We start from the raw sequence: 22,355 nt of genomic DNA, 5'->3' as shown, positions 1-22,355 counted from the left end.
TTTGGAGTTTGTGCTACAGGATGCAAATTTCTGTTTGAAAAAGCTTGCCTTTGCTTTCCTAACTGCCTGTGTATATTGGCTCCTAACTTCTCTGAAAAGTTGTATATCGCGGGGTCTATTCAATGCTAATGCAGTGTGCCACAGGATGTTTTTGTGCTGGTAGTCAGGTCTGGAGTGAACCAAGGCCTATATCTGTTCCTGGTTCTACATTTTTCGAACGGGGCATGCTTATTTAAAATGGTGAGGAAAGCACTTTTAAAGAACAACCAGGCATCCTCTACTGACAGAATGAGGTCAATATCCTTCCAGGATACCTGGGCCAGGTACCCGGGCCAGGATGCAGCAGAGCCTTTCCATTTTACGGCAAAGGATTTACTTGAGCTACTGGCACAATATGTTTTAGTGTGGATTTAGCAACCCCTCCGCCTTTTCTTTATTGTTCGACCCCTGTACAGTTGGTGGCGGTAATGCACCATAAACACTTGATGCCAACCGCCGTTAAACCCCACAGAAGAAGTCTGCAGGTTTAGCCACAGTAAAGAGGTGTCTCGCTTTCGGGCTAAAAGTTTCTCTAACGTTAGTTATAAAGCTAGCTAGAACAACTTGTCAACATGTTTCGAAGAAAACTGACAGCTTTGGATTACCATAACCCCTCTGGGTTTGACTGTAAAGGTAGCTATAAAACCACGACAAACGAGTTATCTGCTAATGAATGACGTACATTTTCAGAGCTAGCCACGGCCATGCTCAAATATGTTAGTTAGCATCTAACGTTACCTTTTAACTAACAAGCTCTTACTCTGTCTAAACCATTTCAATACAGACACGCCTGTATTATGTATTTAAGCTTTGTTTATATTGGCTGCGTTTATGTCATTAAAAATTATTAACATGTGATTCATGTTAGGTTTTGTACTTTTGTGCATTAGCTCAGGTAACGTTAGCTAATTAACTAGCTTTTTGGGAGCTTACTAACAGTGCCAAACAGGCAGGGGAGGCCGAGAACCTAACTAGGTTAGGGGTGGCATCGGAAATTGATACAGTATCAATGCCTTGTTTCTTTGTATTGTCATTCGTCGTATGTGAATTTCAGCCGGTTGTATATACAAACTATAATTTCAAAATCTACTACCACTGACACATTTGTGCAGGTCAGTTAGCTTTGCAGAGTGAATCTAGCTATGTGTCACTGATTTAGCTAATATTCTGTTTTGCACAGATGAGACAGAGTTCAGGAATTTCATTGTGTGGCTGGAGGACCAGAAAATCAGACACTACAAAATTGAAGAACGGGGCAACCTGAGGAATATCCCCAGCTCGGGATGGCCCAAGTCCTTTGAGCAGGTGAGCAGCAAGGCTAGTTACAGTTACTATACTGGAATCAACCCTTGGGTCAGAAAAAGTGTTGTTCATATTACATCCAAGTAACACGACATGGATTGTGTTCAGTAGGGTGCACTGTAGCAATACATTTTGCAATGTATCTGTGTCCTTTCTTATTGGAGAAGTTTATGTAGTATCTCCATGTGTTATAACATTTTCTCCTTGCTGAACCATTGTGGGGCTCTTTTCCCACTTTATCACCATATCAATTATCAATGTGTTCTCTCAACACTTTCCCTAACTGTTTACATCATGAGCAAAACAATCAAAGCCAGTTTAGTTGTCGAATGCTGCAGATTAAAATTCCATGAATAGAACTGACTTAATTAGTTCTTCTAAATGTTGGAGAGGCATGTTTGTCCTACGTTAGCCTACATCTATCTGAACATTCCAATACGTGGTGTCCGTGTTCAACGTGCCCCAAGATCAGTCAGTAGGCCTAAAAATGCGTAAATGCTCATAGTAAGCTGATTTACCACCCTCATCACTGGTCTCCATAGCTGTGATACTCTTCTTCATTGAAGAACCTCCATTGGGGTTGTGAAGTTACCATCCCTGTTCCCTGACCAGAAAGCGCCCTCTGTCCTCGAATCCTCGTTCCAACTGCCATTTTTGAGAGAGTGGTAAGGGGAGGATGGGATGAGGAAAGACTACTGTGACACAGACCGTCAGTGCTCGTTTTAGTTTTTCCAGTGCAAAATGTTTTCTACGGTGTGCGCTGATGAATAAACCCCTGGCCCCAAGTGCTCTGAAAAAAAGAGCTACCAGGGAACAGCTAGTAACAGCAACATTCCGATGGATGTGAACCGCTGAAGAAGCGTGTATCACAGCTATGATCTCAGGCACCTGGTATACACGGTACACCTATTCAGGAGGGTACACTGGGGCAAGTATTCTCCCTACGGAACATGATCCTGACTCTGTTTCCTATGCAGTATCTTCAAGATGTGAATTGCCCATTCACTGTCGAAGAGAGACAGGAGTCAGTGGACTGGTTGCTGGGTCTAGCCGTTCGGTTGGAATATGGCGACAATGGTACAGTATTTTCTCTTGTGCTTTATTTTAAAAAATGTGGCCATATGATTCGGTGCCCATTGTTTGTACTTGGGCTACTTGTTGTGGCATATTACTAGTTTAACTATTGTAGTCCATTGAAGATGACAATACAGTATATTTTCAACCAACCTTTACTTGGAGATACCGTGTAGCAGGGGAACTCAACTCTTACCCAATGAGGTCCGGAGCCTACTAGTTTTCTGTTCCACCTGTTGTGCCAGGTCTAAATCAGTCCCAACTTCTTTTGTTATTTTTTTTTAAGCAGTGGAACTGGCTTCGAGGTCCGGAATTGAGTTTGAGGGCTGTACTGTATAGTTGTAGGGGTGGTGGTGGTGGTCATGCGTCCTTTAGCCACTAGATGGCAGCATTGTCTTAACAGTGGCATCTTGGGCTGCTCTACCATAAGGGATAATCTAGTTGTGGTTCCACCCTCTCTTGCCATACACTGTATTGTCATCGTTCAGGAATGTTAAATATATGTGCTTATACACTACTAAAGCAAGTCTTTGTTGTAAAAACAGTTTGATGGTAGTATGTAGTTATTGGGGGGCATGGACTAAGTGGTCACTGTCTGGATGTTGTGTGTCCTACTGGCTCCCCAGTTGAGAAGTACAAGAATTGTCCGCTAGCCACAGCCACCGAGGCGGCGAAACCCTCGGATCCCCTCATCCATCTGGACAGTGAGCATAACCACTCCTTCCTCTAAATGTCTATCCCCCTCTCCCATTACTTCTCTCCTCTCTCATCCTCTTTACTCCTTTCTCTGTACCTGATGTTCTGTGATAGAATCGTTTGATTATAGAAACCAGTGAAAAACGTAGTGGGTTAGCTCAACCGTGTCTGGGCCAGACCACCAGACTTATTAGACACTCTAATGTACTTGTCCTTTTGCTCAGTTGTGCATCAGGGCTTCCCACTCTTTCTATTCTGGTTAGACAGTTTGTGCTGTTCTGTGAAGGCAGTAGTACACAGCGTTGTATGAGATCTTCAGTTTCTTGGCAATTTCTTGCATGGAATAGCCTTCATTTCTCAGAACGAGAATAGACTGATGAATTTCAGAAGAAAATGAATTGTTTCTGCCCATTTTGAGCCTGTAATCAAACTCACAAATGCTGATGCTCCAGATACTCAACTAGTCTGTAGAATGCAGTTGTATTGCTTCTTTAATCAGAACAGTTTAATTGTGCGAACATAATTGCAAAAGGGTTTTCTAATGATCAATTAGCCCATTTAAAATGATAAACTTGGATTAGCTAACACAACGTGCCATTGGAACACAGGAGTGATGGTTGCTGATAATTGGCCTATGTAGATATTCCATTCCATTTTTAATGTTGTACAATAGTAATTTACAACATTAACAATGTCTACACTACACTGTGTTTCTGATCAATGTTGTTATTTTAATGGACAAAAAATGTGCTTTTCTTTCAGAAACAAGGACATTTCTAAGTGACCTCAAACCTTTGAACAGTTGTGTGTGTGTGTGGTTTCAGTCAAAAGTTTGGACACCTACTCGTTCGAGTTTCTTTATTTTTTATATTTTCTACATTGTATACTAATAGTGAAGACATCAAAACTATGAAATAACACATGGAATCATGTAGTAACCAAAAGAATGTTAAATCAAAATGTTATATTTGAGTGTTGAAAGTAGCCACCCTTTGCCTTGATGACAGCTTTGCACACTCTTGGCATTCTCTCAACCAACTTCATGGGGTTGTCACCTGGAATCCATTTCAATTAACAGGTGTGCCTTGTTAAAAGTGTATTTGTGGAATTTCTTTCCTTAATGCGTTTGAGCCAATCAGTTGTAGGGGTGGTATACAGAAGATATTTTGTAAAATACCAAGTCCATATTATGGCTTGAACATCTCAAATAAGCAAAATGGAAACGACAGTCCATTACTTTAAGACATGAAGGTTATGAGGAAACTGGCTCTCATGAGGACCGCCACAGGAAAGGAAGACCCAGAGTTTCCTCTGCTGTAGAGGAAAAGTTAGAGTTAACTGCACCTCAGATTGCAGCCCAAATAAATGATTCTCAGAGTTCAAGCAACAGACACATCCCAACACCAACTGTGAGACTGCGTGAATCAGGCCTTTATGGTTGAATTGCTAAAAATAAACCACTACTAAAGGACACCAATAGTAAGAAGATTTGCTTGGGCCAAGAAACACGAGCGATGGTCGGTGGAAATCTGTCCTTTGGTCTGATGAGTCCAAATTTGAGATTTTTGGTTCCAACCGCCGTGTCTTTGTGAGATGTAGAGTAGGTGAACGGATGATCTCTGCATGTGTGGTTCCCACCGTGAAGCATGGAGGTGATGTGGGTTGCACATTTTGGAGAATATTCAGCGGTGGAAACCTTCCGTGGGAATTAACGGAAATATATGCAAATTAAAATTAATACCATTAAAATGTAGATTTTTTTGTTATTACATTGGATATATTTACCATATCATATGGAGACAGAAACAGAAACCTTTTTTACCTTGTAATAAGTAGACATAATTGCAAATGATTTAAATCCTTCCAATAGAAAATTTCAAAAACAATTTAGTTATGAATTGAACTTTAAATGAATTGACTTCACATGGGATGATTTCACAAAACTAAAGGGAATATTGAATGATCCCCAATGAACCATCGCATCTCCCAAAAACGTTTTCAACATACATCTGTAAAATGATAGTCTATAAACTAAAGCTTTGGTTGTCTTCCTCTCAGGCTTCCATGTCTTTTCCCTGGACCTTCTCAATGTCCACCTCCTGAACATTAGACTGAGGCCTCATCTTCACTGTCCCTTTCTAACCTTGTTGAGGATTGCATGTTGTCAGGCTCAAAAGGCCTCAAATTTGCTCGGATGGCCACCAATTGTTCAACCCTTATATTGGTCAGCATGTTGTTGTGTACTTTGGTGTGGGTGTTCCCAAACAAGCACCAGTTGCTCTCTGAGGTGGCTGATGTTGGTGGGATTTGGAGGATGATGGAGGCAATAGGGGAAAGAGCCTCAGATCCACAAAGTCTCTTCCACCAGGTGGCTGATGAGATATGTTGGTATGACTGCCATATTGCATCTCCATCCCAAAGCCCTTGCTTGGAAGTGTACTTTTCCAGACTGCCAAGAACCTTGCCCTCATCCAGGTCAAGGTGGCAAGACACGGTAGTGATAACACCATAGGCCCTGTTGATCTCTGCACCAGACAGGATGCTCTTGCCAGCATACTTGAGGTCCAACATGTATGCTGCTGCGTCTATGGGCTTCAGGCATTTCAGAACTGCAGTTTCCTCTGCTTGATATGGAGACTTCTTCCCCTCCAGGAGACAAACATGATGACAACACCACCCCAACGGGTGTTGCTGGGCAGCTTCAAGCTTCTTCTCACTTAGCTTGGTGAAGTAGATTGCTGCTATAACTTGAACCTTCACATACCTAACCGTTTCTTTGGCTTTCTTGTAGAGTGTATACATTGTTTTCAATGCCATGATGTCCTTGAGGAGCAGATTCAATGCATGAGCAGCACAGCCAATGGGTGTAATGTGAGGGTAGGACTCCTCCACTTTAGACCAAGCAGCTTTCACGTTCGCAGCATTGTCTGTCACCAGTGCAAATACCTTCTGTATTTGGTAATTGATGACTGGTCGCTGACGGCAATGTAGAGAACTACGAAATAAGGTATGTCGGGTCATTGGTAGAGCATGGCGCTTGTAACGCCAGGGTAGTGGGTTCGATCCCCGGGTCCACCAATACGTAGAATGTATGCACACATGACTGTAAGTCGCTTTGGATAAAAGCGTCTGCTAAATGGCATATAGTATTATTATTATTATTATAACTTCCAACTTCAACTGTAGTCCTTGACTCAGACAGTGTAGTAGTGTGGGCTCAATAGCGTCTCATTAGTGTGCAAGATCTTGAGAATCAGCTGTATATGTGATGGAAGAAGGTGCTTTGCTGGTGACACTCAGTGATTTATTTAAAATTCAAGGCTCACTTAACCAGCATGGCTACCACAGCATTCTGCAGAGATATGCCATCCCATCTGCTTTTCACTTAGCGGGACTATCATTTTGTTTTTCAACGGGACAATGACCCGACATACCTTATTTCGTAGTTTTGATGTCTACAATGTAGAAAATAGTTCAAATAAATAAAAACCCTTGAATGAGTCTGTGTATACAAACGTTTGACGTGTGTGTTTAACTTATACAGTATATCACAAAAGTGAGTACACCCCTCACATTTTTGTAAATATTTGAAATATCTTTTCATGTGACAACACTGAAGAAATGACACTTGTGTAAATTTTCTGTCCCCTCTATAACTCAACACACAGCCATTAATGTCTAAACCGCTGGCAACAAAAGTGAGTACACCCCTAAGTGAAAATGTCCAAATTGGGCCTAATAAGCCATTTTCCATCCCCGGTGTCATGTGACACGTTAGTGTTGTTAAGGTCTCAGGTGTGAATGGGGAGCAGGTGTGTTAAATTTCGTGTCATCGCTCTCACACTCCCTCATACTGACTGGTCACTGGAAGCTCAACATGGAACCTCATGGCAAAGAACTCTCTGAGGATCTGAAAAAAATAATTGTTGCTCTACATAAAGATGGCCTGGGATATAAGAAGATTGCCAAGACCCTGAAACTGAGCTACAGCACAGTGGTCAAGACCATACAGAGGTTTAACTGGACAGGTTCCACTCAGAACAGGCCTCGCCATGGTCGACCAAAGAAGTTGAGTGCACGTGCTCAGCGTCATGTCCAGAGGTTGTCTTTGGGAAATAGACGTTTGAGTGCTGCCAGCATTGCTGCAGAGGTTGAAGGGGTGGTGGGGGCAGCCTGTCAGTGCTCAGACCATACACCGTACACTGCATCAAATTGGTCTGCATGGCTGTTGTCCCAGAAGGAAGCGTCTTCTAAAGATGATGCACAAGAAAGCCTGCAAACAGTATGCTGAAGACAAGCAGACTAAGGACATGGATTACTGGAACCATGTCCTGTGGTCTGATGAGACCAAGATAAACCTATTTGGTTCAGATGGTGTCAAGCGTGTGTGGCGGCAACCAGGTGAGGAGTACAAAGACAAGTGTGTCTTGCCTACAGTCAAGCATGGTGGTGGGAGTGTCATGGTCTGGGGCTGCATGAGTGCTGCCGGCACTGGGGAGCTACAGTTCATTGAGGGAACCATGAATTATTACTTCCGGCGCCGACAGAGATGGCCGCCTCGCTTCGCGTTCCTAGGAAACTATGCAGTTTTTTGTTTTTTTACGTGTTATTTCTTACATTTAGTACCCCAGGTCATCTTAGGGTTCATTACATACAGTCGAGAAGAACTACTGAACATAAGAGCAGCGTCAACTCACCATCAGTACGACCAAGAATATGACTTTCGCGAAGTGGATCCTGTGTTCTGCCTTTCACCCAGGACAATGGAATCCATTCCCAGCCGGCGACCCCAAAAAACGACTTCGTAAAAGTGGGAAACGGAGCGGTCTTCTGGTCAGACTCCGGAGACGGGCACATCGTGCACCACTCCCTAGCATTCTTCTCGCCAATGTCCAGTCTCTTGGCAACAAGGTTGATGAAATCTGAGCAAGGGTAGCATTCCAGAGGGACATCAGAGACTGTAACGTTCTTTGCTTCACGGAAACATGGCTCACTGGAGAGACTCTATCGGAATCGGTGCAGCCAGCTGATTTCTCCACGCATCGCGCCTGACAGAAACAAACATCTTTCTGGTAAGAAGAGGGGCGGGGCGTATGCTTCATGGTTAACGTGACGTGGTGTGATCATAACAACATACAGGAACTCAAGTCCCTTCTGTTCACCTGATTTAGAATTCCTCACAATCAAATGTCGACCGCATTATCTACCAAGAGAATTATCTTCGATTATAATCACAGCCGTATATACCCCCTCCCCCCAAGCAGACACATCGATGGCTCTGAACAAACTTTATTTGACTCTTTGCAAACTGGAATCCATTTATCCGGAGGCTGCATTCATTGTAGCTGGGGATTTTAACAAGGTTAATCTGAAAACAAGACTCCCTAAATTTTATCAGCATATCGATTGCACAACCAGGAATGGAAAAACCTTGGATCACTGCTATTCTAACTTCCGCGACGCATATAAGGCCCTGCCCCGCCCTCCTTTCGGGAAAAGCTGACCACGACTCCATTTTGTTGATCCCTGTCTACAGACAGAAACTAAAACAAGAAGCTCCCGCGCTGAGGTCTGTTCAACGCTGGTCCGACCAATCTGATTCCACACTCCAAGACTGCTTCCATCACGTGGACTGGGATATGTTTCGTATTGCGTCAGATAACAACATTGACGAATACACCAATTCAGTGAGCGAGTTCATTAGAACGTGCGTTGAAGATGTTGTTCCCATAGCAACGATTAAAACATTACCAAACCAGAAACCGTGGATTGATGGCAGCATTCGCGTGAAACTGAAAGCCCGAACCACTGCTTTTAATCAGGGCAAGGTGACCGGAAACATGACCGAATACAAATAGCAAGGCAATCAAACAAGCTATAAGCGTCAGTATAGAGACAAAGTAGAATCTCAATTCAACGGCTCAGACACGAGGTATGTGGCAGGGTCTACAGTCAATCACGGATTACAAAAAGAAAACCAGCCCAGTCACGGACCAGGATGTCTTGCTCCCAGGCAGACACAACTTTTTTGCCCACTTTGAGGACAATACAGTGCCACTGACACGGCCCGCAACTAAAACATGCGGACTCTCCATCACTGCAGCCGACGTGAGGAAAACATTTAAACGTGTCAACCCTCGCAAGGCTGCAGGCCCCGACGGCATCCCCAGCCGCGCCCTCGGAGCACGCGCAGACCAGCTGGCTGGTGTGTTTACGGACATATTTAATCAATCCCTATCCCAGTCTGTTGTTCCCACATGCTTCAAGAGGGCCACCATTGTTCCTGTTCCCAAGAAAGCTAAGGTAACTGAGCTAAACGACTACCGCCCCGTAGCACTCACTTCCGTCATCATGAAGTGCTTTGAGAGACTAGTCAAGGACCATATCACCTCCACCCTACCTGACACCCTAGACCCACTCCAATTTGCTGCCAACACTGACTCAACTCCAGCCACTTTAATAATGGGAATTGATGGCAAATGTCAAATATATCACTAGTCACTTTAAACAATGCTACCTAGTATAATGTTTACATACTGTACTCTATATCATCTACTGCATCTTTATGTAATACATGTATCACTAGCCACTAACTATGCCACTTTGTTTACATACTCATCTCATATGTATATACTGCACTCAATACCATCTACTGTATCTTGCCGCTCTGTACCATCACTCACTCGTATATCTTTATGTACATATTCTTATCCCCTTACACTTGTGTCTATAAGGTAGTAGTTTTGGAATTGTTAGCTAGATTACTTGTTGGTTATTACTGCATTGTCGGAACTAGAAGCACAAGCATTTCGCTACACCCGCATTAACATCTGCTAACCATGTGTATGTGACAAATAACATTTGATTTGATTTGAATGCCAACATGTACTGTGCCATACTAAAGCAGAGCATGATCCCCTCCCTTCGGAGACTGGGCCGCAGGACAGTATTCCAACATGATAACGACCCCAAACACACCTCCAAGACGACCACTGCCTTGCTAAAGAAGCTGAGGGTAAAGGTGATGGACTGGTCAAGCATGTCTCCAGACCTAAACCCTATTGAGCATCTGTGGGGCATCCTCAAAAGAATAGGTGGAGTGCAAGGTCTCTAACATCCACCAGCTCCGTGATGTCGTCATGGAGGAGTGGAAGAGGACTCCTGGCAACCTGTGAAGCTCTGGTGAACTCCATGCCCAAGAGGGTTAAGGCAGTGCTGGAAAATGGTGGCCACACAAAATATTGACACTTTGGACCCAATTTGGACATTTTCACTAAGGGGTGTACTCACTTTTGTTGCCAGTGGTTTAGACATTAATGACTGTGTGTTGAGTTATTTTGAGGGGACAGCAAATTTACACTTATACAAGCTGTACACTCACTACTTTACATTGTAGCAAAGTGTCATTTCTTCAGTGTTGTCACATGAAAAAAATATGCTCAAATATTTACAAAAATGTGAGGGGTGAACTCACTTTTGTGATATACTGTATATTACGCACATACATAGAATCGCACCAACGGGGACAGTTGTGACTCCAGCTGACTTCATGAATGTAACTGGGTCAACAGCCTCCATGTTGTGTTGACAATAAGTGTGTGTGCTCCTCAAGGCAGCAACCCAGACTTTAAGGCTGGTGTCTTAGGCCTGGCTAGCCTGCTGAAGATCCAGCGTCACGACGACTACCTGGTCATGCTGAAGGTGAGAACCCGCGGCAACTGAGACCCATATCAGACGTACTCATATCCTTTTCACACTACTGAGCCAAGCCTAGCTGTAGTGAAATAACCTGGTTACTCACCCAAAATATCTGAGCCAGTACAGTTCAGATCGGCACTTTTACTAATTTCTTATGAACAGGGTATAAATGACAAACTTGTGCTGATTTGATAACAATGGTGTGGTCATTTCCCTTGTCTAACAGGCTATAAGGATCCTTATCCAAGAGAGGCTGACTCCAGAAGCCATAGCCAAGGCCAGCCAGTCGAAAGAGGTGATTGAGTCTTTGCCTGACTGAGATCCACCTACACATTTAGGCTTCATCAAAATGCGTTGTTTTGAAATGTGATTCAAAAGAGTACCCCAATATTTCATACCTGGGTCCAAACAGTATTTGTTTTCATTTACGTTGAATTGAGCCTGTCTGGTGTGCCAGATGGACAGGTTTTGCACTGGGAAAGCTCAATTAACTTCTTGCATCGAGCAATCCCGTATCCGGGAGCGTAATCATAGCCTCAAGCTCATTACCATAACGCAACGTTAACTATTCATGAAAATCGCAAATGAAATGAAAGAAATATATTCACTCAGAAGCTTAGCCTTTTGTTAACACTGTCATCTCAGATTTTCAAAATATGCTTTTCAACCATAGCTGCACTATAATGTGTGTAAGAGTATTGATAGCTAGCTAGCAATGGCATTAAGCCTAGCATTCAGCAGGCAACATTTTCAAAAACAAGAAAAGCAATTCAAATAAAATCATTTACCTTTGAAGAACTTCAGACGTTTTCAATGAGGAGACTCAATTAGGTAGCAAATGTTCATTTTTTTCCAAAAATATTATTTCTGTAGGAGAAATCGCTACGTTTTATTCATCATGATTGGCTAAGAAAAAACCCCAGAAAATTCAGTCATTACAACGCCGAACTTTTTTCCAAATTAACTCCATAATATCGACAGAAACATGGCAAACGTTGCTTAGAATCAATCCTCAAGGTGTTTTTCACATATCTATTCGATGATAAATCATTCGTGGCAGTTGGGTTTCTCCTCGGAAGCAAATGGAAAAATACACGCAGCTGGAGATTACGCAATAATTGCGACGGAGGACACCAAGCGAGCACCTGGTAGATGTAGTGTAAAATGGTCAATCTTCCAATGATATGCCTACAAATACGTCACAATGCTGCAGACACCTTGGGGAAATGACAGAAAGTGTAAGCTCATTCCTGGCGCATTCACAGCCATATAAGGAGACATTGGAACACAGCGCCTTCAATCTGGGGCATTTCCTGTTTGAAATTTCATCTTGGTTTTGCCTGTAGCATCAGCTCTGTGGCACTCACAGATAATATCTTTGCATTTTTGGAAACATCAGTGTTTTCTTTCCAAAGCTGTCAATTATATGCATAGTCGAGCATCTTTTCGTGACAAAATATCTTGTTTAAAACCGGAATGTTTTTTATCCAAAAATTAAGAGCGCCCCCTATATCGAAGAAGTTAAGCGCAGTGTGTATTTGAAAGAAAACAAAAGTAATTTGATCACACGTCTGACACTTCTATTCTCTCAATCTGACATGATAATACATGGGAACTCTCAGCACACGTTACTGCTCAGGGCCCGTATGTATCAAGCATCTGAGTACTAATTCAGGATCAATTTTGCTTTTTGAATCACAATGAATAGGATTGAACGTGGACCCGATGCTAGATCAGCACACCTACTCTGAGATGCTTGATCCATACGGCCCCATAGTATGATAGGTAAGGCCTGTGCTGAGTGGTCTTGGAGTTGTCTAGGTGGCTATGGTATTTTAAGTGGCCGGATATACAGTAGATTGGCACTTAAATGTGTCCGGATTTGCTTTTAATTGCCGTGATGTATTTCTTCCTGTTTTTGCCTTGTCTCCTCAAGGGTCTCCCTGTGGCCTTGGACAAGCACATCCTCGGCTTTGATACCGGAGGTGAGTGCTCACAGTCGAGTTTTTGAAGTAATACACACAAACTCATTTTTAAACCATGTGCCTTGTCATCCTTAATTTCCTAATAAATGGACTTGACTAGATTACATTTTAAACACTTCATTCTCCCATCTTCTTGTGCCCAAGGCAATTATAATAATCTAAATTGTGTCCAAACATTCTGTCCTATTGATATGATAGTCATGGCATTTATATTGACTCTACTGTTGATGTAATACTCTGTAGGATTGCTTGGGTGGGTATGGCCATCACATTGTGTCAAGATCTGTTCCATATCAGTTGGAGACACATCTGCGCAAAGGAAACAAGGCATGGAACGTCTAAGTCAGTCTTTCAGTCAGTCAGGTCCTGTAAAAGTTGCAGTACACCTTGCGGGCTGCCGCAGAATTCTGTGGCACGTTATTTAAGTGTCAACCATTGTTGCATTAATGCTAGTTAGTGCTAGTTTGACCACCAGGGGGCTTCTTTGAGAAGCATTTGACAGTCAGGGAAAATGGTGCTTGAGCAGCACTCAGCATTCTGGGAAAATGGTGCTGTACAACGTGATTGGTCGGGAGTAGGTTACAGTACTAAGACTAAAATTATCCTAACATTTCCACACCCTCATTGTAGTCTAACCAATAACCAAACAAAGATTCAGTGAAAATTACAAATCTAATTGATTTATCAAGACCATGCTTGTTGTCGAGCATGCTGAAATAGTTGACCACGCGGGTAGGCTTTTGCTTCAAATCCTATTGCTTCTATCTTCAATATGGTTTAAATGCTACAATGTCACATAATTGAACACACAATTCTTAACTCTGAGAAGGAGGTTATCTGCACTGCTTATTAACTTCTTATGGGCGTCCCACCTGGCCAACATCAAGCTACAGTATTTTAAATATTTAACTTTCATAAAATCACAAGTGTATAACATAAAAATAAAGCTTAACTTCTTGTTAACCTTGTTTCATTGGTCTGTTTCGCTTGATGGCCCTCCGACCTGCAATCGTTTTCTACGTTTTGTGTGTTCCCTTGTAAGTGTATCTTATTTCCCGTTTTACTATCGTCCTGGGCTTATAGATCATGTCAACCCTTCATTAGATGAACCGCAACATGTCGGCTAAAGCGATTTATTTCAAAAGTATATTTTATTTTATTGAACCTTTATTTAGTGGCTGCGAAAGTATTCACCACCTTGGCATTTTTCCTGTTTTGTTGTCTTACAACCTGGAGGGGGGGGTTGTATCCTTTGATTTAGACAACATGTCTACCACTTTCAAGATGCAAAATAATTTTTGTGAAACAAACAAGAAATATTACACACAAAAAAACAGACTTTGAGCGTGCATAGCTGTTCTCCCCCCCAACAGTCTATACTTTGTAGATCCACCTTTTGCAGCAATTACAGCTGCAAGTCTCTTGGTATGTCTCTATAAGCTTGGCACATCTAGCCACTGGGATTGTTGCCCATTCTTCAAGGCAAAACTGCTCCAGCATCTTCAAGTTGGATGGGTTCCGCTGGTGTACAGCAATCTAGGTCATACCACAGCAATCTGTAGGTCATACCACAGCAATCTGTAGGTCATACCACATATTCTCAATTGGAATGAGGTTGGGCCTTGATAGGCCATTCTAAGACATTTAAATGTTTCCCCTTTAACCACTTGAGTGTTGCTTTAGCTGTATGCGTAGGGTCATTGTCCTGCTGGAAGGTGAACCTCGGTCACAGAGTCAAATCTCTGGGAGACAAACTGGTTTCCCTCAAGAATTTCCCTGTATTTAGCGCCATCCATCATTCCGTCAATTCTGATTAGTTTCCTAGTCCCTACTGATGAAAAACATCCACACAGCATGATGCACTGTGGGGATAGTGTTCTGATGAAGTGTTGGGTTTGCGCCAGACATAGCGTTTTCCTTGATGACCAAAAAGCTCTAAACTGACCAGAGTACTTTCTTTTGGGTCTCCCACATGCCTTTTGGCGAACACCAAACATGTTTGCTTATTTTTTTTCTTCAAGCAATGGCTTTTTTTCTGGCCACTCTTCCATAAAGCCCAGCTCTGTGGAGTGTACGGCTTAAAGTGGTCCTATGGACAAATACTCCAATCTCCACTGTGGAGCTTTGCAGCTCCTTCAGGGTTATCTTTGGGTTCTTTGTTAACTCTCTGATTAACCTTTCTAGGGCAGAAGTTCCGCTAGCGGAACCCCTTGACAACATTCCGCTGAAAAGGCAGTGTGCTAAATTAAAATATTTTGGGGGGAAATATGTAACTTTCACACATTAACAAGTCCAATACAGCAAATGAAAGATGGGACACGATGGGTGGATTACCAAGATGTCTATTTCAAAAAATGCTTTACAGTGAAAGCACAACATATGATTATGTTAGGTCATAGCCAAGTCAAAAAAACACAGCCATTTTTTCCTGCCAAAGATGGAAGTCACAAAAAGCAGAGATATACAGTGGGGCAAAAAAGTATTTAGTCAGCCACCAATTGTGCAAGTTCTCCCTCTTAAAAAGACGAGGGGCCTGTAATTTTCATCATAGGTACACTTCAACTATGACAGACAAAATGAGAAATCACATTGTAGGATTTTTTATGAATTTATTTGCAGATTATGGTGAAAAATAAGTATTTGGTCACCTACAAACAAGCAAGATTTCTGGCTCTCACAGACCTGTAACTTCTTCTTTAAGAGGCTCCTCTGTCCTCCCCTCATTACCTGTATTAATGGCACCTGTTTGATCTTGTTATCAGTATAAAAGACACCTGTCCACAACCTTATACAGGCACACTCCAAACTCCACTATGGCCAAGACCAAAGAGCTGTCAAAGGACACCAGAAACAAAATTGTAGACCTGCACCAGGCTGGGAAAACTGAATCTGCAATAGGTAAGCAGCTTGGTTTGAAGAAATCAACTGTGGGAGCAATTATTAGGAAATGGAAGACATACAAGACCACTAATCTCCCTCGATCTGGGGCTCCACGCAAGTTCTCACCCCGAGGGGTCAAAATGATCACAAGAACTGTGAGCAAAAATCCCAGAACCACACGGGGGGACTTAGTGAATGACCTGAAGAGAGCTGGGACCAAAGTAACAAAGCTTACCATCAGTAACACACTACGCCGCCAGGGACTCAAATCCTGCTGTGCCAGACGTGTCCCCCTGCTTAAGCCAGTACATGTCCAGGCCCGTCTGAAGTTTGCTAGAGAGCATTTGGATGATCCAGAAGAAGACTGGGAGAATGTCATATTGTCAGATGAAACCAAAATACACTGCTCAAAAAAATAAAGGGAACACTTAAACACAATGTAACTCTAAGTCAACCACACTTAGGAAGCAACACTGACAAATTTCACATGCTGTTGTGCAAATGGAATAGACAACAGGTGGAAATTATAGGCAATTAGCAAGACGCCCAATAAAGGAGTGGTTCTGCAGGTGCTGACCACAGACCACTTCTCAGTTCCTATGCTTCCTGGCTGATGTTTTGGTCACTTTTGAATGCTGGCCGTGCTTTCACTCTAGTGGTAGCATGAGACGGAGTCTACAACCCACACAAGTGGCTCAGGTAGTGCAGCTCATCCAGGATGGCACATCAATGCAAGCTGTGGCAAGAAGGTTTGATGTGTCTGTCAGCGTAGTGTCCAGAGCATGGAGGTGCTACCAGGATACAGGCCAGTATATCAGGAGATGTGGAGGAGGGCAACAACCCAGCAGCAGGACCGCTATCTCCGCCTTTGTGCAAGGAGGAGCAGGAGGAGCACTACCAGAGCCCTGCAAGATGACCTCCAGCAGGCCACAAATGTGCATGTGTCTGCTCAAACGGTCAGAAACAGGCTCCATGAGGGTGGTATGAGTGCCCGACGTCCACATGTGGGGGTTGTGCTTACAGCCCAACACTGTGCAGGACGTTTGGCATTTGCCAGAGAACACCAAGATTGGCAAATTCGCCACTGGCGCCCTGTGCTCTTCACAGATGAAAGCAGGTTCACACTGAGCACATGTGACAGAGTCTGGAGACGCCGTGGAGAACGTGCTGCTGCCTGCAACATCCTCCAGCATGACCGGTTTGGTGGTGGGTCAGTCATGGTGTGGGGTGGCATTTCTTTGTGGGGCCGCAAAGCCCTCCATGTGCTCGCCAGAGGTAGCCTGACTGCCATTAGGTACAGAGATGAGATCCTCAGACCCCTTGTGAGACCATATGCTGGTGCGGTTGGCCCTGGGTTCCTCCTAATGCAAGACAATGCTAGACCTCATGTGACTGGAGTGTGTCAGCAGTTCCTGCAAGAGGAAGGCATTGATGCTATGGACTGGCCCGCCCGTTCCCCAGACCTGAATCCAATTGAGCACATCTGGGACATCATGTCTCGCTCCATCCACCAACGCCACATTGCACCACAGACTGTCCAGGAGTTGGAGGATGCATTAGTCCAGGTCTGGGAGGAGATCCCTCAGGAGACCATCCGCCACCTCATCAGGAGCGTGCCCAGGCGTTGTAGGGAGGTCATACAGGCACGTGGAGGCCACACACACTACTGAGCCTCATTTTGACTTGTTTTAAGGACATTACATCAAAGTTGGATCAGCCTGTAGTGTGGTTTTCCACTTCAATTTAGAGTGTGACTCCAAATCCAGACCTCCATACATTTGATTCCATTGATCATTTTTGTGTAATTTTGTTGTCAGCACATTCAACTATGTAAAGAAACAAGTATTTAATAATAATATTTCATTCAGATCTAGGATGTGTTATTTTTAGTGTTCCCTTAATTTTTTTGAGCAGTGTGGAGCTTTTTGGTAAAACTCAAGTCGTCGTGTTTGGAGGACAAAGAATGCTGAGTTGCATCCAAAGAACACCATACCTACTGTGAAGCATGGGGGTGGAAACATCATGCTTTGGGGCTGTTTTTCTGCAAAGGTACCAGGATGACTGATCCGTGGAAAGGAAAGAATGAATGGGGCCATGTATCGTGAGATTGAGTGAAAACCTCATTCCATCAGCAAGGGCATTGAAGATGAAACGTGGTTGGGTCTTTCAGCATGACAATGATCCCAAACACACCGCCCGGGCAACGAAGGAGTGGCTTCGTAAGAATCATTTCAGGGTCCTGGAGTGGCCTAGCCATTCTCCACATCTCAACCCCATAGAAAATCTTTGGAGGGAGTTGAAAGTCTGTTGCCCAGCAACAGCCCCAAAACATCACTGCTCTAGAGATCTGCATGGAGGAATGGGCCAAAATACCAGCAACAGTGTGTGAAAACCTTGTGAAGACTTACAGAAAACGTTTGACCTCTGTCATTGCCAACAAAGGGTATATAACAAAGTATTGAGAAACTTTTGTTATTGACCAAATACTTTTTTTCCACCATAATTTGCAAATAAATTCATAAAAAATCCTACAATGTGATTTTCTGGATTTATTTTTCTCATTTTGTCTATCATAGTTGAAGTGTACCTATGATGAACATTACAGGCCTCTCATCTTAAGTGGGAGAACTTGCACAATTGGTGGCTAAATACTTTTTTGCACCACTGCAGATAAAATTAATCACTAACCTTTGATGATCTTCATCAGATGACACTGATAGGACATCATGTTACACAATGCATGTATGTTTTGTTCGATAATGTGCATATTTATATCCAAAAATCTAATTTTACATTGGCGCGTTACATGCAGTAATGTTTTGATTCCAAAACATCCGGTGATTTTGCAGAAATACTCAATAATATTGATTAAAGATACAACTGTTATTCACAGAATTAAATTTAGACTTCTCCTTAATGCAACCGCTGTGTCAGATTTCAAAAACTTTACTGAAAAAGCATAATCTTAGAATGGCGCTCAGAGCCCAAAACAGCCAAAGAAATATCCGCCATTTGACTCAACAGAAGTTAGAAATAACACCATAAGTATTCACTTACCTTTGATCTTCATCAGAAGGCACTCTCAGGAATCCCAGTTCGACAATAAATGACTGATTTGTTCCATAAAGTCCATCATTTATGTCCAAATGGCCACTTGTTGTTAGTGTGTTCAGCCCAGTAATCCATCTTCATGAGGCGCAGGCACTTCGTCCAGACAAACTCGAAAAGTTCCATTACAGTCCTGATGTATGGAATCAATCGTTAGGATGTTTTTAACATAAAACATCAATGTTCCAACCGGAGAATTCCTATGTCTGAAGAAAAGCACTGGAACGAGAGTTAACTCTGTCGGGAGCGCGCGTCATGAGCCCAAGGCACGATGCCAGACCACTGACTCAAACAGGTCTCATGAGCCCCTCCTTTATAGTAGAATCCTCATTCAAGTTTCTAAAGACGGTTGACATCTAGTGGAAGCTGTAGGAAGTGCATCTTTATCCATATCCCACTGTGTATTCGGTAGGCCAAGCTTTGAAAAGTTTCAAACATCAGATGTCCCACTTCCTGGTTGGATTTTTATCAGGTTTTCGCCCGTCATGAGTTCTGTTATACTCAAACATCATTCAAACAGTTTTAGAAACTTCAGAGTGTTTTCTATCCAATGCTAATAATTATATGCATATATTAGCATCTGGGAAAGAGTAGGAGGCAGTTCACTCTGGGCACGCTATTCATCCAAAAGAGAAAATGCTGCCCCCTATCCCAAAAGACTTCATGCCCTCCTTGCCTGGTCTGTGAGTTTTGGTGGGCAGCCCCTACTTGGCAAGTTTGTTGTGGTGCCAAATTCTTTCCATTTTTTTAAATAATGGATTTAATGGTGCTCTGTGGGATGTTCAAAGTTTCTGATATTTTTTTAGAACCCAACCCTGATCTGTACTTCTCCACAACATTGTCTGTGACCTGTTTGGAGAGTTCCTTGGTCTTCATGGTGCCGCCGCTTGCTTGGTGCCGCCGCTTGCTTGGTGCCGCTGCTTGCTTGGTGCCGCCGCTTGCTTGGTGCCGCTGCTTGCTTGGTGCCGCTGCTTGCTTGGTGCCGCCGCTTGCTTGGTGCCCGCCGCTTGCTTAGTGGTGTTGCAGACTCAGGGGCCTTTCAGAACAGGTGTGTGTATATATAATGAGACAGATCATGTGATACTTAGATTGCTCACAGGTGGACTTGAATTAATTGTGACTTCTGAAGGTAATTTGTTGCACCAGATCTTATTTAAGGGCTTCATAGCAAAGGGGGGGTGAGTACATATGCATGCACCACTTTTCCGTTTTTTATAATTTTTTGAAACAAGTTTTTATTTAACTTCACCAATTTGGACTATTTTGTGTATGTCCATTACATGAAATTCAAATAAATATCAATTTAAATTACAGGTTGTAATGCAACAAAATTGAAAAAAAAACGCCAAGGGGGATGAATAGGCACTGTAACTAGGCAAGTCAGTTAAGAACAAACTCTTATTTACAATGACAGCCAAACTCGGACGACAGGTGGCCAATTGTGAGCCACCCTATGGGACTCCCTATCACGGCCGGCAGTGATACACCCTGGATTCGAACCAGGGACTGTAGTAATGCCAATTGCACTGAGACCACTGCGCCACTCGGGAGCCATGACATATGTTTTTCAGAACATTAACCATGTGTGTTCTCTCTTTTTGCACTGTGCAGTTTCGATCCAATGATTCGTCTGACAAACATAACTTTGCGTCCTTCAGGCCCAGACATGGATCAAAGCTGACGAGAGTATGTTTTATTATTAACTAAAGCATAAAGATGTTGATGAAGAAGCCACATTTGCCTCGGGATCCATCCTAGTTGGTATTCATGAGTTTTTTTCGGTGCAGCCCTTTGTCCACTGATCTCAATGGATGGTTGTCGGCATCGTTGTGTGCTCTGCAAAAACACTCCTCTTTTTAGTTTTGGTGATACTCTCAGCTCCGGCTCATTTAAGTCCTCCGCTGATCACCGACTGAGCATAATCTCTTCCTCTGTAATATGGCCTCTAACGGTGTGTGCCTCCTTTCTCTGCAGACGCCACCCTGAACGAAGCGGCTCAGATCCTACGTCTGCTCCACATCGAGGAGCTACGTGACCTGCAGACCCGGATCAATGAGGCCATCGTAGCTGTCCAGGCCGTAATTGCAGACCCGAAGACAGACCACCGCCTGGGCAAGGTCGGCAGATGACCTGTCTTGCCTGACCCCTTGACCTCTGCCTTTAACCCCCAACATACAGTCTGTGCAAAAGAAGTACCACACAAACTATACATGAATATTGGTCCAAGACCTTGTCCTTATTTTATTTTAGTCCAACAACTAGGACTTGGGACAGTTGGAATGAAATGGACTAGTTTTTGTTTTTTGAGAAAGAAATGCATTTTCGTCGCATGAGTGTTGGAATGAGAATGTATGAAATACATTGGGGGGGAAGAAACTTTGGTTTGTGTTCATAAGAAATTGGAAGTGCTATCAGTTTCTGTGCTGGAATTACCCTTGGAGTTGGAGATGGAATCAGTGATAAAATTCAGGAATTACATCTTAGGAAAGATAAAGGATTAAAAAACTGGAAGAACAAATATTTGGCGACAATGTGGTGAAATACAAAATGATTAGTGCACAGAATACCCAAATACTGCATTGCTGTGTGTTCATTCATTACACATGGATAGATATAACTGGACCTGTGGCTCAAAGATCTAGTTTTATTTTATTTTTTATAGAAAGCCAAAGTATGAAAATGAGGTAAACAAATTTACAAAACTTTATTTGCGGGAGAGGGAAGTCACAGTTGACGTTTGGAAATTTACTTTGGTGGTTGGTGAAATCCTTGCTTTGTCGCAGGTGTCCTTAATTCGACGCCTCTGTAGAAGTCTATGACAGAAGGGTTCTCACAGCGGAATGCACTACAAGACTCGCCCGAAATAGCACCATAAAACGATCCCCTATCATTAGTCTCCCTGCATCAGATAACTACATTAAGTCACATGACAGTGAACATCCTTGACTACACCACACTCGGCTATCATCAGTCACAGAACAAACAATACTTTCCAAACCTGTTATTTTTGACATCCGTAAATACCAGGGGAGAATTGACTGCCCTCTCTCATTGAAGCCACTGAAGTTCAAGGCCAACTGCGGGACTGCAGGCATTGTTGGCAGAAAGCAGGATCCCCATTATTGTGAATGAAAATCTTTGTGGTCAATCAGTGTAAAAAAATCTCCCCAAAAAATCAAGGACAATTATGATAAGAATAATTTAAGCTAGTACACCAGCAGTATGTCCTTGAATCGATTATCCTCTGCGCACACAGAGATAATTTAGTTGCTAACAGCCTGCAGTACCCCGGGTCAGCTTTCAACTTGAGTTACTCAATGAGATGGGGCAACACAGCTAGCCTGCAACCTAATTTCCTGGAGTTGCTCAAACTGCGCATGTCTCCATGAGACACCATCTTAACTGACTGCATTTTGTTTCAATGCTTCATATAGGAATTAATGGTACCACGTGATCAATGGCTTTGTCCAATCATATAATGCAAGACTGAGCTCAGTCGGCCACTAGGTTTCTATGGCTTTGATGTTGCGGCGAAGACCGGTCACATTTCGTCACCTGGGCCTTTAGTACAGT

The 22,355-nt window shown here is 43.1% G+C and overlaps 1 protein-coding gene across 2 annotated transcripts; it reads left to right on the top strand.

The window, feature by feature from the left end:
* Positions 1-497: 497 nt before the first annotated feature.
* On the top strand, positions 498-21,300 carry LOC124002053 (RNA transcription, translation and transport factor protein-like). Of its 2 annotated transcripts, none has more exons than XM_046309273.1 (8): positions 498-672; positions 1,220-1,344; positions 2,319-2,418; positions 3,042-3,119; positions 10,724-10,812; positions 11,036-11,104; positions 12,746-12,794; positions 20,757-21,300. In XM_046309273.1, exons 1-8 carry the CDS (start codon positions 612-614, stop codon positions 20,909-20,911), a joined length of 726 nt encoding a protein of 241 aa, XP_046165229.1. In that variant the 5' UTR covers positions 498-611; the 3' UTR covers positions 20,912-21,300. The 2 variants fall into 2 exon arrangements, with proteins under 2 accessions (XP_046165229.1, XP_046165228.1); XM_046309272.1 differs by having other exon boundaries at positions 3,033-3,119.
* The last annotated feature ends 1,055 nt before the right edge of the window (positions 21,301-22,355 follow it).

The sequence above is a fragment of the Oncorhynchus gorbuscha genome, linkage group LG17 (genome assembly GCF_021184085.1).
Source record: "Oncorhynchus gorbuscha isolate QuinsamMale2020 ecotype Even-year linkage group LG17, OgorEven_v1.0, whole genome shotgun sequence".
NCBI lineage: Eukaryota > Metazoa > Chordata > Actinopteri > Salmoniformes > Salmonidae > Oncorhynchus > Oncorhynchus gorbuscha.
Note: the sequence above shows the minus strand (reverse complement) of the source record. Positions and strands in the feature narration are given on the sequence as shown.

Excerpts from the sequence above, each read along its gene's own strand:
- LOC124002053 (XM_046309272.1), top strand. The coding sequence starts at position 612 with ATGTTTCGAAGAAAACTGACAGCTTTGGATTACCATAACCCCTCTGGG. Across the intron at positions 673-1,219 it reads CTCTGGGTTTGACTGTAAAG|ATGAGACAGAGTTCAGGAAT; the intron begins GTAGCTATAAAA and ends TGTTTTGCACAG. Across the intron at positions 12,795-20,756 it reads CCTCGGCTTTGATACCGGAG|ACGCCACCCTGAACGAAGCG; the intron begins GTGAGTGCTCAC and ends CTTTCTCTGCAG.